Source organism: Alligator sinensis, unplaced genomic scaffold (assembly GCF_000455745.1).
Source record: "Alligator sinensis unplaced genomic scaffold, ASM45574v1 scaffold381_1, whole genome shotgun sequence".
Classification (NCBI taxonomy): Eukaryota; Metazoa; Chordata; order Crocodylia; family Alligatoridae; genus Alligator; species Alligator sinensis.
In genome coordinates this window covers 567,414-587,807 of record NW_005842440.1, presented here as the reverse complement: position 1 = coordinate 587,807, position 20,394 = coordinate 567,414, and the positions used below count along the sequence as shown (strand labels likewise).

Below are 20,394 nucleotides of genomic sequence, written 5' to 3'. Positions count from 1 at the left end.
TTAGTAGGGGGTCAAATTAATTTGTGGGTTTTTGTATTTATATTGCATTGTTTTTAAACCCTAAGATTGCAGACAAGCACGGCTATGAGATATGTGGCACTGCAGGCACATCTGCAGTGCCACATACTGCATGCTCTGTTGTTTTCAACACTGCAAGGAGAAAAAGAGTGGAGTGGTGCATGCAGTGGCAGCGTGCACAGCCTGAAGCCAAAGCCTGGCAGCTGGCCAGAGCCACACTCCACTGCCAACCAGGCTCCATGTGGCAGGTTTGCTGCTGCTGCAGCCCCGGGAGACCCTCAGGACCTCAGGTAAGGCTGCTGGGGCCAGCCTAGTGCTGGCCCCAGTCTCCCCTACCCCACTCAGGGTAACTTGCTGTGCACCAGAGTGCACAGGGCACAGGCAGGGACAACCAGCAGCAGCATTAGGTGCTCTGCCACTAGTTGTCCCCAGGGAACCAAATGTCTGCACACATCTGGAGGTGGCCTAAGAGGCCATTTATGGGGTCAAACGACCTTGATAGCTGATCTTCTCATAGAGTTTTAGTTACTAGAAGGTGGAAAAATTAAGTGACTTCTGCTTTCACATATATAAAATGTCCCCTCATAATTTACCAAAGTGCATACATTTGTCAGGGAAAATACATTCTTTATTAAACTAGGGGATTTTAAACTGGGAGAGGAATGCTATATAGATTTTTTTTTTCAAATTACTTAAAGATTTTTTTTTTTTTTTTTTTGCAGAGCATTTCATTTCCAAAACAGACTGAAATGCTGACATCCCCAGAGTGGAAGGCATCAGTCATTCTGTGCCAGTACTTCACCAGTAGTGCTGTATTTACTTAAATCCAAGAAGACTGAATTTAAGATGACCCCCCAATTAGATTCTAGACATAGAAAAGTACATAGTAGTTATAATTTTCCATGTACAGTATCTAATTATTGGAGGAGCATCTTAAAATTCATGCCCCGCCCCTTAACTGCTGTGGTGGGAAAAGCAACAGCAGGGAAGCAAGTGGCAGCAAAAGCTGTGGCAGGAAGCAGACAGCCTGACCACTACCTCTTGCCCCACCCACCTGCTCCTGCTTCCCCCAAGTGTCTTCCCCCCTACCCAGCCACTTACTTCTCAATGTGCCTGCCCCACCCTGGCAACTTGTCCCCTAGCCCGCTGTACCCTCTGCCACCACTTACCCTATGCAGCAGCTCTGGTTCCAGCTCTGGCCCAGGGCAGGGAGCACACAGTGGCTCTCACCCTGTACCAGGCAGCAATGGCAGCAACAGCTCCATCCCCAGGCCTAGGTCAGGAGTAGAGCTGAAGCCAAGGCAGCTCCCCTGCTGCTGCACAATTTTCCCCAGGCTCCATCCAGGCCACACCATGCAATCTTCCCTATGCTCCCTGGACCACACCACATGGTCTTCTCCTCAGGTCAGGGCCACAGCTGGAGCCACAGAATCCACCTGATCTAGGCCAGTACCTAAACCCAAGAAAAGGCTTATGTTTCCCCAGTGTTGGGGCAGGGAAATTGTCTTGGATTTGAATAAATACAAAAGTATATAGGTGGGGCATTTTTTCCAGTTGATGCTGCGGGGTCAATTTAAGGTAGAAAGATCAGCTATGTACAAATTGGGCTACAAAGCCAGGGTAAGGTCTCTTATTCCTGTGAAAAATGCTATAGCATCTTCTTACAAGTGGGCAACAATGCTGTTTCAGACTAACTACAACAGCTGGTACACCATTTGCCCTGCTTAAGGCATGGATTCAGTATTGTTGTTACTTGGGGCCTGATCCTCAGCTCCTGTAAATATAGCATTTGATCATATTGATTGTACCTGAACATCTGGCCATGTTGAATGCATCTATTTAGAAAATATCTAGTACTGTCTACTTTGTCCTTCCAAAACACTCCTCCAGTCCCTTGCTTTTCAACACAGATAAGAATTTGATGCAGCTTTCCTCCAAATGCACATTAAAAATTCACTCTCATTTCATAGTAAGAGGCAGTAAATAGCTGGGACCAAGGAGGGAATTATGAATCTGCCTACCCCAACTCACTCACTCCCTACTGTCCATGGGAACGGAAGTACAGTACTAGCTCAGGAGGTTGCTTCCTGTTGAACCCTTCTGAGCTGTGACCAGCAAGACCTGGAGCCCATGTAAAATGGAGATTTACACCCCTTACCTGGCTGTATAGGCACAAAAGACTAATCATGGTCTTGTCCTAACCCAGTCCAGCCACCCCTTCCATCAGGTCCTGCAATACCTGCTCAATCAGCAGCATTTAGTAAACACTGTACAGACTAAATCCAACCAAGCTGCATTTGCAAAGAAAACAACAGCATGCCAAGCCTTTCACATCCACTCAGTGATGAAGCCAGCTTCCATGAGACAGGTCACAGCTCAGAGGGTACAGATGAAGACTCCTTGCATACAGGCATACCCCTCCCCCCTTTTTAATGCAGTGATGCCAAGACTGCTGTCAGTTCCACTGTCTCTGAAGTCTCTTTCCTCAGGCTGATGCCTGGGGTAATTTGGGAGCTCAGATTGCACAACAACATCCAAAGGCACTTGTTGATCTCAGAGAGATGCTGCATGATGGCTTCTTGTGACCTTGGAAGCTGCTATAAACAAAGACTTTAGGACTTTCCGTTTATTAGAACCAGACCTACTAGTCAACGAGGAAACAAAGGAAGCTTTTCATATAGAACTTGTTCCTTCTTTGTGAATGTGAGACATTTCCTCTTTGCCAGGGTTTCCCTACCTCCATTACTAGGAGCTAAGAATATAATTCTGCAGCCCTTACATACCTGAAATTTCAATGGGGCCCGCAGGACTGGACCCAGAATTATGTCAATGTGATTGTCATGACTTTCAGTTTTGCTGTCTGGTGGGTCACACACTTGGGTTGTGAGTTTCAGGAATGACTTGAAAAAATGTGAAGCTCAGCCAGTATCACCAAGTTGTACAGGTTGTGCCTGGTTTATACTAAAAACTATAAACTAGTATAGACTATGCCAAACAATGCCTTGGACTCATTCAAAATCTATCCCCAATTCCCTGAAAGTTTTGCAAACCTGAGCAAATCTTCCTGGGGTTTAAGTTTTTCCCTACCACTGCATTAGCCGAGTCATTGCCAGTGGCCTTGTCTCCCCTGCTGTTTACTTGAGGCAAGTTGTCAAGTCTTTGAGATTTCTTCTCTTCCATGGATCGGTTTTTTTCTTGCAGGATGTTGTATTGCCCTGGTGTGTGAGAAGGGCTGTAGTTCATGATCTCATGGACCCTTTACTCTAGACAAATGACTGCACACAAAAGCAGGGAATTGGACTCAGTGGCCAGGAGGCCCCTCCAAGTACTATGTTTTTATGTTATGAGAATTTAACACAGTTCTGCTAATCACTCCATACGTTGGCAGAACCCTGACTTTGCCAAAGGCTGCAGCTAGATTCGAACTTCAATACTGGTAAATGATCAAAATGAAATAATTACTATTAATATTCCAAGGGATAATATGAGGCCGAAGAGAAAGATTGCCTTACTTGTTTTATTGGTAATACAAAAGGCTATTAAAACTAAAAGAATTTTTAAAACCATCTATGTTGTTTGCATAACTTCTACAATTCTCTCTGCTTAGACAAGGAAAAGAGATGAGCCAATGACACACCTCTGCTTCTAGTGAGCAGCTATGACCCAAATTTCAAAGCCAAATCTGACCTCAAAGTTTGAGGTTACTCAGATCCAATTCATGGTTTGGACCTATCTCTGCTAATCAGTATCTGATAATCTCACTTTGCTACAGTGTCTTGGTTGTAAACAATCCAGAATGTGGCAGCCCAACCTGAATTACTGTGACAGTTTTGCTGAACAGTTATGCCAAATCCTGAATTTATTTTGAGCATCAGAGAGTAACACTGTAGTCTGGTGACATTTTGTGGCACAATGGTGTGACATTACTACGCATTAATGCAACATTTCAACACAAAGACACAAATGTCATAAGACACCATTTGGATACTGAAAATAAAAAAATAATATTAAAGCCAATCCTGCAGTCAGTGTACAGAGACATACAATTTAGCCAACAGAGCTGCTCTCTTTTACCTGGATTTCCTGTATAGTGTCTTCTTCTTTAGTATCCATTTTTTTCTCAATCCCTTCTCCACGCAGCAGGGCCTCCAGCGTGGTTCCCTCTGATGTGAACCCATCCTTCTTGAGAGGCAGATCAACTTCTGCGAAACAAAACAAAGAGACTCTGTGTGTCTTTTGCAAGCATACACAGAAGAAGGGGGGGAAAGGACAAGGAACAGGCTGCCAGGCTTTTAACCTCAATCATATCTTAACGAGTAAAAGGAGTAATTTTTCTATTAACCTCTTATGCTAAGGATTCAGTTTTACCTTGCTGAACCACTGACCTCTTTTCAGTTTCCTATGTTGGGGTGCAAGGAAGGAAGGTTGGACATTATTTTACTGGGGAATAAAAATAAAATAGGAAATAAGAAAGAGAGATAAGGATAATAGGAAAATATTCCCACAGCTTTTCTGGAAGAGTTATACATATTAAACTCCTTCCCCGACATAGGAAAGAGTTTTTAAAATATATGTATATTTCTGGCATAATTCACATGACACTGAATTGCTTGTGGAACCATCTTGTACAAAGAGACAGAAAACAGACAATTCAGGTGCAGGGTGCTGAGATACAAATGATCTCAGAGGTAGGACAATGCTGAGAATTTTAAAAACATCTAAGGGTTCTGTCTCTGAATTTGCAACTGAATAACTATTCCCACTTTTAAGTCAAGACTCTACAACCTTCACTTTGATTTAAATAAGACTGCTCAGGTGAGGAAGAAAAACTCGGCATAAGTGAGAGTTGCAGAATCTAACCCATGGAGAGAAAAAATATCTCAAACTAATGTTTCCCTCCCCCACCCTGTTCTCTCACCCAAAGGCTAGCTCTAGGGCAGCCTGGGGCATGCGCCCCCAGAAGAAAATGGAGATTTACAAAGATGCTTGATGCAATGTGGCATACAGACGAAGGGGCAGACAGCAGGCTAGTTCTAAAGGCTGTCACAGGATTATGAGCAGAGAAAGGCAGCTAGCTTTGTTAGTCAGGCACAGCACAGCACGGTACAAGAAAGCACAACATGGATGTTAAAACACAACTAGGGAAGAATTCTATCTCCTTCAGGATCCCCCAATCCCCTGTTCCTACTTATGTAGGTGTTCAACCAGATTAATCCTACAGTTACCCCTTTCAGTGAAACACCCAGTAAGCCACAGCCTCAACATGCCAAGATTTTCACTTTCCAAGAACTGGGTCTCTTTCTCCATATCATTTTGTTTGGGAAGTAATTCAGTACCAGGTGTGATATTAACTATTTAGCATTTGATTTTACACCTGCACCCCATTCCCTCATCTCACTGGGACATTTTGCTTCCCCACCTGTTGCTATCTGCTTTCTCTCATCCTGCACTCAGACTGTAAGGTCTTCAGGGCAGAGACTACTCTGTGCTGGTACAGAGCCCAGCCCATCAGAGACACTATCATAGTACAAATAGTTGTACAAATTGTTTAGTACAAACTAAACAAACATCTTTATCTGGTGGGGTGTGGTATCATCTAGTTTTGAGGGAAGACCACTTCTCCAGCAGTGTGTCAGTTCTCTGGCTGTGCCAAAGAATCCAAAGCCAACAAAAGACTTCGGGGTCCCTTAGCCAAAGTGAAGGTCATAGGATCTTAAAGGGATTCTTCAAATATTCTGAAGGGCCACTAGCTAGCTGCATCACTCAGACAACAGAGCACAGAACATGGGCAGCAACTATAGCAAAAGCTCCCCCTCTTATTGAGAGGAAGCCTGAGTACAAACCATGCAGAACACCAAAGCTCTGGCGTTTTTCAAAGGAAACTTTCCCAGAACAGGAAGCTGGGGCACTGAGTGGAAACCTTGATCCCAAAGAAGAGACTGAGCTATTCAGTTAGTCTTTCTTTCCAAAACTGAGTTCTGCAACACTTCACCTATTTGTAACCCCTTCCACCAGGCTCCCCTGATTATGATACAGGTTCACCTCTGGATTACATGAACTAAAAAAAAAAAAAGTGGGGGGAGAGGGGTCATCCTGAAATTCCCTGCAGGAATTTCTGGTGTCTCTTTCCTTCCCACTCTTCTTGCGTATCCATTTGGTTCATGAAGTGTATGTTAAATTTGGAGACAGACATTTCAGCTTGAAAGATTTAAGTGTTACAGCCTTCGGTGGGAAGTCACTAGGGCACCTCCATAGTCACATCTGTGTGGTTTGGGCTTGGTTTCCACCCCTGAACCGATACAAAAGGACATCAGCATTGTTTCTGGATCCCTGTGGGACTGAAAAATCCAACTGATCATCAGACATATTGCAATCAAAGGCAAAGCTTAAACCAAGCTCAAGGGCATGGGTAGCAAATGTCTTCACTCTGATAGGCTACGTCTGTCTCTGGATTCCAACACACTCAGCAAACAAATGCATTAAAATAGGGAACAAGGGAGGGGATTAAGCAAAATCCACATGAACACAACAAATGTCCTGTATGCCACCGAAGAGTTGAAAATCAAATCTAACATGGAAAATGTAAGTGTTTAAGGGCAAGGAGAGCAGCTGCCTTTCCAAAGCATGCTCATTCCTACTTGCTACTAATAACACTCAGCCCTTCCACAGCACCTTCCAGCCAAAGATTAACAGTCTCTGAGCTTATTGCTGCTCTATGAGCTAGGGAAGTATTATTATTCCGTATTTACAGATGGAGATACTGTGGTGCTCAGATGACATCAGGTTAAGCAGGAAACCAGGAGAAAAACCCAGCACAGCTGATTCCCAGCTCTAAACAGTAAGCGTTAAACCATTGTTTCCTTCTCCTCTCTTCTAGCATCTTCCCAGTAGCCAAACATTCACATCTCTGGCCCATTTTAGGAGCCCAAAAATTCCAGTTCTCATTAATGGAGGAAAGAGAGGAGGGAAGTGGGAATTAGTACACAGAGCTTACTAGAAATGCACGCTTTACTCTATGAAGCCCCAGACTGGTCAACAATGGGCGTGTCTAAATGTGCACTTTAATGTGCAATAGCCTATTTTACTGAGCATTAAAACGTCACATCAAAAACCATGCTAATATGCTAATATGCAGTAAAAATAAGTGACTGCACATAAAGCATCACTAAAAAAGCATGTGCTTTCACTACTGTGCATTAGGGCAGCCTAATGCGCATTTATTGAGTACTTCACATTAGAGGTACTAAATTTAATGCAAAGAGCAAAAGCACATTAATGAACATGTAGACCCGCTTAATAACACCTTGTAATTAATCCAGCCCTTCTGGAAGTTGACTAATCAGTATGATATAGCATAAGTACAGGAAGTAGGAACGTTATTTAGAAAATAGCAGAAGTAGCCTTTACGGCCACATCCACATGTGGTATGGACGTTTGGTTCCCTGGGGACAACTAGTAGCAGTGTACCTTGTGCCACCAGTAGTTGTGCTACGCGTGCTCTGGCAGGTGGCAAGTTACCCTGAACAGAGTAAGGGAGACTGGGGCCAGCACTGGACTGGCACCAGCAACCTTACCTGAGGTAAGGCCTTCCAGGCCTGCAGCAGCAGTGATTCTTCCATGCAGAGCCTGGCCAGCAGCTGCTGCATGACTCCAGCCAGCCCGGCTCCGCTTTTGAGTGGCATGCACGGCCCCTGTGTGCACTGCTCTGCTTTTTTTTCCTGCAGGTTTTGTTGACCCCTGGATATTCTGCCTCCACGCTGCTCCCTTGCAGTGCAGAGAACAACTGAACGTGCAGTATGTGGCACCGCAGACATGTCTGTGACGCTACATACTGCACGGCCACACTTGTCTTGACATGGCCTGTGATGACAGAGGCTAGACTCAGACTTCAACTGCCATGGACCAGTTCCAATCAAGTCTCAATCTGCTGACGCAACCTGGGGGAAGTGGGAAGCCTTAGAAGTGAAAGGAATGGCAAAATGCTAGGAATGAAAGATACTTCCTTTCCACGTGTAAATCCTCCTATGCCTAGGTTTTGCCTAAGAAGGTGCTTTATAGAATGTAATAGAAAATGATAACCTGTCTAAAAAGGCTTTTAGTCCTCCTAGATAATACCAAATTATATCCTTGCTATGGAAGTCTAAAGGGTGGTTCAACCAATCCAACAAAATACTATTAAATATTACCATCTTTTTAAAGTATTTCTGTACAGCCCTAACAATTTAATTCTCCAGGATTTTTTCATAAAGTTTGGCAAGTTGTACTTTCCCCTCCTTAGCCCTACTCAAAGGGATGCTGACAAGTAAAATTTAGCCCACGAATTTAGGTTTATGTAGAAAATAAGACCTTTATTAAACCATTGGAACTGCCATGATGGATCTGGTCCAGGATCCTGCCTCTGACACTGAACATTATCAGATGCTTCAGAAAAAGACATAACCGACACTGGTGGATTATGAGATAATCAACCCCACCCCCACACACACACCCCCGCTTTCATCCCCCAATATGCACAAATTAGGTTTTATCCTGAGCTCTAACAGTTAAAGCCCAAAGCATGAAGTTTAACACCCTTCCAAAATGTTTATCATGATAATTATGGGTACTCTTGATACCCATAGAAATGTTCAAACCCTCTTTGAATCTTAAGCTCTTACCCTCAACATCTTCCTTTTGCAATGGGTTGTACCATTAAAGTATACACTGTGAATAAAAAAAATGTTTTCTTCTATCAATTTAAACTTTTCCAGCTTTGTTTTACTGAATGTCCCCCTTCTACTCATTACAAGACAAGAAGAACAGAAGTGCTTGGTCTACCTTCTCTGTACATGTGTTATTTTATATATATTGCCATCAAACTCCTTTCTGCTTACCTCCTTCTTAAGGTAAATAATATCAAACTTTTCAATCTTTATTAATGCAAAAAAAATTCCATTCCCCTTATTTTTGTCATCATTTTCTGAACACACTCAAATTCTGCAATAACTTTCTAGTGCAGACCAATATTGCACAAAGTTTTTCAGCTGATGTTGCACCATTGATTTACATAAAGCTACTGCAGTATTTTTTTATATTATTCACCATACAACTTCTTAGGCATCCCAACATCATGCTTGCTTTTTGACCACAGCTACACATTGAGTAGCAGTCTTCGTTCAGCTGTCTATTATGCCGTCTAGGGCTCTTTCTTGAGTTAATTTTGAGCCCTGTCATGTGTACAAGTAGTTTAAACTTTTTTTTCTCCAATAAGTATCACTTTGAATTTATGGACAGTGCATTATATTTACCATCATGATGTCCATTCACCTAGATTTTAGGTCTCAGAAGTGCTCTCTGGTCTTGACAAACCTGAATAGCTTTATGATATTGGCAAATTCTGCTACTTCACACCTCACCCCCATTTCCAGATTAATAATTACATTAAACAATGCAGAACCCTGTACAAAAATCTTGATGCATCTACTGTTAGCCTTCTTCTATGGTGATAATTCCTCATTTACTCTTTGCTGCTTCTTTACTAGGCAGTTTTTGATTCATCACAATTCCTTCTCCATCCATGACTACTTAACTTCTTGAGTGGCCTCATGTGTAGAACTTTGCCAAAGGCCCTCTGAAATTCTAAATAAATTGTGAACTGCTTCCCCTTTTCCCTACCCACTATTTTACTGATATGTCTAAAGTATTCCAAGAGATTATGAGATGCAATCTTCCTTTGCAGAAATCATGCTGGTTAAACCATATCATATCATGATCTTCCAGGTATTTATAATATTCTGTTTTAATTATTGTTTCCACCAATTTCCAGTTACTGATGTGCAACTTACTGGTCTACAAATCCTCAGAACTCCCCTGCAAACCTTTTCAATACACAGGTAAAACCTTTCATTATCCTTCATTCCTCTAAACCAGAAGCTGCTTTAATTATCAATTTGCTCCACCATCTCTTTTTGATACCTCAGTTTCTGAGAACACCTTATTTCCTGAAAATACTACAACTGAAGTTATTTTGAATAAAAGTTCTCTTTTTTTTTTATAGAACTGTCACTACATTTTTAGATATACTCTCTTCCTGCTGGGTATTCTAAATGCAATAGCACCTGGCAACCACATGCAATACTAGAAGCAAAACAGACAGATCCAGTTTCAACGTCAAAATCAAATAAGATACAAAAGTCAAACCAACAGTATCAATCATGAAAAATACATTATGTTTTAAGAATTCTTTTAGTTTTAATATACTAAGATATCAATAGTGATACAAGTAAAGGTTTTGTAACATTTTAATTCAGTTATAGATGATATTTTTTAAATTTAAATTGATGGTTTTTACATTGACAGTTTCCCTTTCCTAGTGATTAAATTAACATGGCTATTTTTGTTGACTTGCTTAATGTGGCATCCTCTGTTTATCGAGGTTCTTACATTGCTCATCATCACTGAATCTGAACAATTATCCATGTCAGCATCATGCCAGTATTTGCTTTCAGTGCACTACTACTTCCAAGAGAAATACACATTTTTACAGGTCCTACAAAATCATTTTTAAAATTTCAGTTTATCAAAATTGTATTGCATATTCAAAATTGTAATTTGCAGTGATTTGAGGGCTAACCCAATTCTCAGTACCTCTTCAAAATACAAATAATAGGCATCCGCCCCTTTTCCTATACAATGTAATGCATTTGTTTTACAATTAATCGTTCCCATCTTCACAGTAGCAGCTGCCACCCAAGCCATCATCTCTGTGCACTCACAAGCAGCTCCATTTCCAGTTCTAATTGGGAACAGAGATACTTATTGGGCGAGTTCCAGCATGATCCATCACGCCAGCGACAGCTACTGTGCAAACCAAAGCAATCCGGCTTCCAAAAACCCTCTTAGATAAACACTGACTATGCCACATAGATTCTTGTGTTTTGCTTTTGGTACTGTTTTTTCTAAAACATAAAAAGTGCCACAGGAAACTATATATTAAGATTCCATTAAGTGCTGTTTAACATGGATAAATCCAAAGTTATTACCTTAATAACTACCACCTCTTTAAACCTATATTGTTGGTCTAAAAAAGCCACCTAATTCGTAGCAAGCAGATCTACTGCTGGGTGAATGCAGCCACTAAGCTCATTAACAGGATGTGGCAGGATGTGCCTGAAAGTGCAATTCAGTGGCTCAGCAAGCAATTAAATCCCATGTCAGTTTAAAATGAGAATCTATCAGTGTCACAAGAGTGTGAAGCCTCAGCTTCTCTGCTGTTTCCCACTCCTAGGTTTTTTATTTATGATGGTGTATTGGGAACACTGGAAGTCACAAAGACTGTAATGAAATATGCCATATAAAAACCAGATTAAGCCTGTTCTTCTTTTGGGAAATATGCAGAGAGAGAAGCTGTCTGTTAGCTGTCGAGTTTGCAAAAGATACCATCTTTTGGGATGGTGCTCTCTGCCAGCAGACAGAGTGCCCCAGGGGAAATGGTGGTGAAAAACCCAGACAAGCAGCATCCATCCATCCATCCATCATACGCTCATCTCCACATCTCCAAGGCACAAATATAGCATTAGAGTGCAAAGGAGGGGGAAAACCCTTTAGGAAAGAAAGAGAATACAAGGCTTTGGTTTGAATAACTGGATTTTGTAGCTTTTTGTGAAAAATAAACAGGACTAGACTATCTTTAGCTGGCTTGCTTGTTTATTTTTCACATTTGTGGTCAGTCTGGTGACTTTTTATTGTTTCTAAAGTGGATGTATTTGCAGTATAAGCATGCTAATGTCAAGTGCTTTGCAAGCTTCCTCCTATATATACACTTCTGCCAATGCAACTCAATCATTTCCATAACCCTCCCCCCACCCTCCTTCCATATCCAGTGTAGCACACAGTGCACCAAAGTACAATACTGAAGACATCCCTGTTACCTCAGTTCCAGGAACCTAAATAACATTGCCATTATACTTCCATCTTGACCCCAGTTCACTCAGAACTATTCTAGCTGTGCCTTCTCCCTTGGCTGCATTCTGTTGATCATGGTTGCCAACACAAGACATTTTTTTTACTATCTGCAAACTTTTTACTGATAATCCAACATTTCTACTGACACATGTTTTTGACAAGTGTTTTACATAATGTAAATATAACCATCTGCAAGGGCCTGGACAGCAGTTAGAAGGGATGGGTTCAACTTTAGGTGTTTAATGCCTACCGTAGTAAAAAAGTTTGGTTGTCAGTTAGGGGCTTACAGATTGCCAGTAAAAAAAATTTCTGGGTTGGCAACCCTGGAACTGACTGATTTTAAAAAAATCTTAAAACTTATCTGTTTAGAAAGCAAAACCAAAAATCCCTCTAAAATCCTAATCCACACTTTCTCCTGAAGAAAAGTAGAGTTAAATATATTTGAAAATAAAGTTTATCATTCCAAGTGGCATTTCAGAGCCTACTGCTGAAGGCAACACTCTTGCTAAAGAAACAACAACCTTAATCATATTGGGACCCTAAGTAAAAGATGACAAGGACAGCAGCAATGGTTTACACCATGCTGCTCCCAGCCCAAGGGGCCCCAACTCACCCCACACCCTGACCCCCAGCTGCATCCCGCCCCATGCTGCCGCTCCGAGTCACTGTCTCCCCAACCCCAACCCTCTGCATCCCTCCCCCTTCCAGCCCATGGATGTACCCTAGCTGCACCTGGGTCTGCAAAGTCCTACAGACCTTTGTGTTGAGCAGTGAGAAGCCATTATAGGCAGGGAGCAGCCAGGACACGTAAAGGCAGCAAATGGCTGAGGCAGGAGAGGGGAAGGAGCTGACAGACAGCTAGTGCAGAGTTGCGCTCCTGCTTAGACAGCGGGTAACGCTGCTCTGCTCAGTCTGCCCACTAACACGTTAATCTAGGCTCATTAAAATGGCAACAGTGGATCTTCAAATAAGCTCACTGTTTCCTGACTTTCTTGAACTCCACTTTTTTTTTACTGACTTCACAGACAGGAGTTTTTAGCCCGTTTTTTATGAGCTACCCATAACTATGGACAGCTGGCAAGCCTGCTGTCAATGCACCTCAGTACCGACCTGCAGCTTCCCCTTCTATTCCAGTTGTTGTACCAACACTCAATATGATTATTCATCCCACCTCTAATTCACAGCAACTCCAGCTATCCCAGTCCTGGATAATTTTGAATCATACAGTGGGTTGGGAAAGCAAATAAATACCCTCTGGAGACTAGGGAGCAACATATTCATTTCATTAATCTAAAACAGATTCAAAGCTGAGTCATTATTGCATTAAAACTCCTGCATTAACCCATTGTTCCCCCTATGTCCAAACATCCTTAGATATGAGGGCCTGATTTTTATTTATATCAATGCCCCTTTACACAGCCAGAGCTAGAGAATGGCAAACCTGTCCTTGAACTAAAGCTACTGGAAATTCAGAGGAAATCGGGAAACAGTCTCTCTGTTTCCCTCCAGAAGCAAATCACCTATAGTAGAGGGAATTAATTGATGGATTTTCCCCCTTAAGAGAAAGGTTCTATTAAGGGACAGAGCTGCTCTACACTACACCTTTGTGATACAGCATAAAGAGGCCAGAAGAGCCCAGAGATCCCTGAAATGGGTCTTGCTCAGAGGTCTTATTCAATTTAAGGGCCCACTGGGATTGCCTTCAGTTGATGTCCCAAAAAACACTGACTGGTTGGAAAATCCGAGTTTCCCACTCCCTGCCATCCTAAAGGGAGGCTAATCTCTTGCTGTGGGATGATGCAATTCCATCCTACACTGTGAACGCGTCTACGCGTGCACATTTACTGTGAAGTATGGGCACACATCTACACATGCACACCCCTAATGCACAGTAAATATGGTGACTTATGCTGACTTGAGTGTAAATTTGATACCTGCATCATGCATGTATCAAATTTATGCCCGATTAGTTATTGTGCAATAATGCACGTGTAGATGCCTTACTGCATATTAACACTGTGTGTGTGGACTGACTTGGGACTAAGTTTAGTTCCAAGTCAGTTCACACACAGCATTAATGCGCTTTAATGCCTGCACATGTAGATGCTAGCCTATTCCCACTTACTGCACAATAATTTACTGTACAGTAAATTTAAACCAGCATAAATGCACGTGTAGACACTTTCACCAATTCACCTACATCCAATGGAAAAATTCCTGGACTCCACTAGCACCTATTTAAAAGTAAACCACATGAGATTACTAATAATAGTGGAGAGAAATAGTTTTGCAGGGACTAGGCATCTTCAAAGTTATGGTTAGGTGTTTAGTTGCTGATCACTGATCTGGACTTGACAAGCAACTGCATATCTCTAGTTACTAGTATGCCTCTATAAAATATCACAGTAAAAGCAAAGCCCTCGTCTTGTCCCTCAAAAGTTCTTTACAAGTTTATTTCTTAGCACAATTATAAATCAATGTCACATACAACATGCTGCACCTGCTTCTCTAAGACTGTAAATTACAATACCTGACTAAAGTCTGGACATCAAATCATAATAGAGCAGTTTCCTTCATCCCCCACCCCACTTTCAACATCACTGTTCTAGCATCTCACTCTGCAACTACATTACAACAAACTGCAAATGGCCTTTTCATAGTATACACTATTTCAACAAGGATATCACAGTAACTGTGGAGGGAGGGCAGGGGGCAGAAGACTGTATAAGCATTTCACAGTAGTTGGTAAGTACAGGTGGTGCAGAGCTATAGAAACAGGTGTGATCTAAGACATCTGAACAGTGGGCTGGGAATTGGGAGCTGCCAACTTCTAGTCCTGGATCTGGTGTCAACTTTCTACACACCTGTGAATAAGGAACCAACTTGCCACCTGAGTTTACCCATCCAACAAACAGGAATACACATCCACAGACTGGGAGAATTAATGTGCAAAGTATTATTACAATTAGCTGAAATATGATATAATTTGTCAGAATTTCTGAGGTCTTTCAGGGCTGTAATAAAACCCTCAGGAGGGCATAGGGAGGTTTTCCCTTTTGTTGGTCAGGTGCACTGTATCTACGCAGCAAACTGCACCACAGAGGCAGTGACAGGCTCCAATGTCATTGTCACCATATGGTTGCTAGGTCAGCTACATTGAGAACATTTCAGCAGCACAGGCTAGAGGGGCAGAAAGGTTGTGGAGAGCCATTTCAAGCGTGCACTGCCAAGATAAGCCAACGTGTCAAAGCCTCCTGATAGCCATGCTGGCAATTTCCCAGACTCCAAACATTCCATTTAAGAAGTACACACAAAATGCACCTTGGTAAATGAACAGAACCAGAAGTCAGTGATGCAAAACATCCAGTATATCTTCCTGCCAATACAAAAACTGTGGCTTAAATGTAAAGGCAATCTGAACTTCGATTTTACTTTACCTTGTAGTAGAGCTCCAATACACAACTTCAGGGCCATATACACGATCTAAACATGCTCTTGTTAAAGTAATCGGCAAACTCTTGATTCCTTGAGTACATGGGTCACATGTTAGACCAATCCTGTATTAAGTAACAGGACATCACATTATGTAGCACACCATAATGTGAAGAACTTTCACTCTGGCAGGCTGGAAAAGCAGTTTTGGAGAAACAAAACTAAGATGGTGGAATGGGATGGCTGACCCTGTAACAATAGCAATGTTCTCAAGACAAATTTTCCTCCCCAAAGGATGACTTAGGTTCATCATCTATCTTAACTAAATTTGGAAGGTGTTTTAAATAAACACAACCCGAAACCACAAGAGAAGAGTGGACAAGGGATATTTTCTCATGAGTCACTGTAGTTTTAAACATTTTCTCAAGTACAGACCTGGAAAATACAATGGCTAGTTAATCTGGTTACATGAGCACAATTATATGCCCCTATTTACTCAACAGAATAACCATGGCAGAATGTGTTACAATATGCCTATAGTTTACCCCTACTCACAAGCTAGTAAAAGTGGTTGCAGCTGCATTGTAGTCAGTAGTGTTGTTTCTTTGTGTGAATCATGCATTAATCATACTTTGTGTGAAGTCAGCCATGTTATACTATGGTTACAAATTCCGTCAAATTCTATGGCAGTATAGAGAGACCTTACCATAGTGGGATGGCAACGATAGCAAGGGGTATGGATCAAACATCTTGGGGTCTATGCCTGGGCCTGCCACTGACTATGTGATCTTAGGTAAGATGCTTATGGCTCCGATGTCAGTCTGTGAAATGGGACTAATCCTTCCCTATGTCACAGGATGTGGTATTTAATATCTGCAACACTCAGATCCTCTAGGAACAGATACATGCAAAGTATTATTATAGTTGCTTGAAAGGCTAAGTATAAAAAATAATGTTTTTCAGTGAAAAAACAAAGTTCAAAACTTACCAATCTACTTTCACAAAAAACAGATTCTAATACCTAATTTATAAAACCCTAAGAATGAGGATAACATTTACTTACCCTGGTAAAATGCTTTGCAATCACCAGGCAGAAGGAGCTATATAATTGCAAACTATTGTTATAACAAGGGAGGTTTTTAACAGAAATATTGACAAAGGTGCCCACAGGTATCTTCAGGGCATCTGCTGAGAAACACAGATATGCTGCCACATGAAGATGAGGAGTTCCAACAGGCCCATAAAGCGTTTAGATAAAGAGGTGAACTCTAGAATTAATAATGAAATGGGTAAACAGGAAGATTAATGGCATCAGAGAAAATGCAGATGGTGAAACCCAGCCTGCAGGTTCAGCAAGACTGTGAATGGGAGGCAAGGTGTAAACAAGGTGACCTTCCAAGTTACTAGAATGTCCTCCAAAAGGCCAACCAGAGGGCAGTGCTGGACACAAATGTGCCATCTGGTGTAGGAGGGCTCATGCTAATATGGGCAAAATTTGCATTTTAAAAACTGGCAGGAAGGTGAGATAAGCAGAATCAGAAAGTGATCGCATACAACTGTGTAAAAAGGATGGGAAACAGGAAAGAAAAGACCCTGTGTGAGAGAACATAAATGTTTAAATGAAAATATGAAAGAAAGAGATGGAGATATCACTGCATGTCTACTGTAAAGAAAGCTTACCATCTACAACCTGGGCCACCAAAAAAAGAAAAGGCTGATGGGAGAGGGGGGGGACACATCTTTCACCTTTCAGCTCTTTCCTCAAGGCAATGAAAACAAGGCTGGTTTGTTAAAAGGTCCTAACTCATTTCCCCCAAGGGTACCTTCCTTTCTCCCACTTACAATTTTCTGTGTCACAGAAGTGAGTCACAATATTGTCAAAACACTAGTAAAAATCCAGCTACGTCTGGGGTGACAGGCCAACAGGATGCCAGACCACAAAGCAAACTAATCTGGAGAAGTACTAGCTAAGGTACCAGGAAAGTTCCTACTCTGAAGCTCCCAATAATCTTCATCATCCACCCAGAACAGACAGGAGCTCAGTGTTTAAGAGCTTGTCTGAAAATCTCCCCCAGCTTCACACTGTACTGAACCCAGTCAAAAGGATGAAGGGCTGAATTGTCCCTGCCAGGGCTTGAATACATGGTTCCCCAGAGAGTCTGAATCATTCATACATGATCCTTAGCTTGTTGGAGTTAACCAAGAAAAGCAAAAAGTAAATATAATTATATGTCCATCAGCTATTACATTGGGCAGTATGCTATGTGCTTAAATACAACTATGAGAGCTGTAAATTTACTCCCACAGAATTGGCCAAACATGTTGTCCACCTGCCACACACTGAGGTGGAAGGACAACAATCTTATTGCGCAGTGCCCTGAAGTCAACAGAGGTAATGAATTCAAAGGTCAGAGATCTCCATCCAAGGACACCCCTTCACCACCTCCAATATCGTCAAATCTATGAAGTGGTAGCAAAACTGTACCAACCAATGGAAATACTGTAACACCAATGAGGGTGAGAGGTGACTATACTACAGCCTGTATAGACATACCTCTGAGCTGGCTTTATTCTAGATATCTCAGGTACTGCTTCCAGCAGCACCCCTTCTGCTGTTGAGGATGTACCTATGGTATAGATCAGTCTTGTACAGCACACACAGAGGATCATGCTGCCATGGTTTCACTGTGCTTGAGAAGAAAAATTAAAGCCAGGTAGCATATTGTCTATTTGGGTTGTATTCAAGCCTCCAGACTGCAGCATAAATCTTTCTCCTAAATCTGTCTCTTGCCTTTTCATAAAATCCAAGAAAACTAGGGTTGGCAGGGACCTCAGGGGGTCATTTAGTCCAACCCCCTCCTCAAAACAGGACCGCCCTCAACTAGATCATCCCAGCCAAGGCTTTGTTTAGCCGGGTCTTAAAAATCTCCAAGGATGGAGAGTCCACAACATCTCTGGGTAACCTTTTCCAGTGCTTTACTACCTTCCTAGCAAGATAGTTTTTCCTAACATCTAACCTAAACTTCCTTTGCAGCAACTTGAGACCATTGCTCCTTGTTCTGTCATCTGCCACCTGACTGAGAACAGCCTAGCTCTATCTTCTTTCAAATCCCCCTTCATGTAATTAGAAGCTCCTATTAAATCCCCTCTCAGTCTTCTCTTCTCCAGACTAAATAAACCCAGTTCCAGCTCAGCCTGTCCTCATAAGTCATGTACCCCAGCCCCCTCACCATTTCTGTTGCCCTCTGCTGGACTCTCTCCAACTTGTCCACATCCTTTCTGTAGTGGGGTACTGAAACTGGATACAGTCCTCCAGATGTGGCCTCACCAGTGCTGAATAGAGGGGAATAATCACTTCTCTCAACCAACTGGCAAGGCTCCTACTAATCTGCCTCTATCAGTAATAGAATACGGCAGAAATTAACAGTCACAACAGATACTTGAAAATGCTAAAACAAAGCCAAGGAACGAGTCTAGGAAGAATGGGAGAGGAAAAACTAAGATGGCTACAAGTTTCCTTCAAATACTTCATCCAAACAAGAGGCTTGTTTGGAAAAATGCAACAAAAAGCATGTGAACAGGGACCTAGTAGCCTGAATTTTGCCTTCCCCATATTTCTCTCATCTCATGAACAAGCAGATATTGAAGGAAGTTATGGTAACACCCTAGATCTTAATAATTTCTGTGCCTTTACCTCACCTTACCTCATATGGCACAGATGAATGGGGGGGAGAGAGAAACCCATCCAAGAAGAAAAGTAAGTGAAATAATGAAAAGAGTTGTGATCACCTGTATTTCCCTTCATTCAATTAATGAGCCCCACTAAGCCAAAAGAGCTGCTGTGCTGGCGACAAGATTGATGGCTGCAGGCAGATTCCACAGCGAGGAGACGGATGACTGGTCATTTCCCTCCGATGCACTGAGAGACATCTATCCTTGCAGCCATTACCAAACCAGGCCGTGCTCATTTTAAAAAGAGAGATAAACATTGGCAGCTGGAGGCACCTGGCTGTCCTTCTCCCTCAGAAGGACACAGCTCTACTCCTCTGAGTGCTGGGGGAAGGTCACTCTGTCCATTCCCTAGCATCTGGCTGTGGGATTTGCTAGCTCTCTCCCTCCCCCAACACTCATCCATCTAATAAGAACACAGCGCAGGTTGGAAGAAGCTGAAGAGAATGGTGTGACAAGCTCATCAATCTGCAGCTACATGTTTGGCTACTTAGTTTTCTTTAGGCTATTCCTAAAATGGGAAGGAGGGGAGGGGAGACAGGGATGGAATTGCTATTAGTTGCAAAGAGTGAATGGTGGGAACGGCACAGTGGACTCGAGTAAGTCTTATGACTATTAAAATGTTGTGCATGTACTAAAGCAGTAGGGAACTAATTAAGATTCAAGATTGAAAGGGAAAAAAAAAGTTGGACGGCCTCTGGTTCCATCTGTAGCACTTGCTGACAGTTCAGCTGTATTTTGGGCATCATCTCTACCAGGGAAGGTGATTTATCTGGTCCATTCACAGAAATCCCCACAAAAGTACATATAGGACATATATTTGTAATGCCAGCTCTCGTAAAGCAGCTTCAGAGCACACTCAGCCTTGACTCTTGTTCCATTCAATTCATAATGCCTTTGTTTGCTAAAACTGTCCTGCTCTATAGCATCACTCACAAATACATTACTGCTGTTTCCAGTTCCCCTGCTGTGCTGCTACCTCACTTTAGCAAGGAGCACTACATAGCACTTGCCTCTGTAGCATCATTCACTAATGCAGCATTGCTCTTGAAATTTGAAGCTACTATGAACTTCCTGAATCATCATGTTGCATGCACCTCTACTGCATCATTCATGGACATAGCATCACTGAACTCGAGAGAAGCTAGAGTTGCTCAGACTCTTTAAAGACACTGAAGATACTTGCTAGGTGCCTGACTGTTATTTTAAATTCCTAACTCTGTAAGATATATTTGAAGATACTGGCTTTTATTCCCCTATCACAAAGTTGGG

General features: G+C 42.1%; 1 protein-coding gene across 11 annotated transcripts in view; it reads right to left on the bottom strand.

Annotated features, from left to right (window-relative positions):
• The window catches only part of DPF3 (double PHD fingers 3), a 250,812-nt gene that overhangs the window by 100,143 nt on the left and 130,275 nt on the right, over positions 1-20,394 (bottom strand). For all 11 annotated transcript variants that reach the window (XR_003095651.1, XR_003095652.1, XR_003095655.1 and 8 more), the window contains exon 4: positions 4,093-4,220. Coding sequence is in view for 5 of the 11 variants with exons in the window: in XM_025212014.1 (XP_025067799.1) it covers positions 4,093-4,220 (128 nt within the window). In the remaining 6 variants the exon portion in view is untranslated. The remainder of the gene's footprint in view (positions 1-4,092; positions 4,221-20,394) is intronic.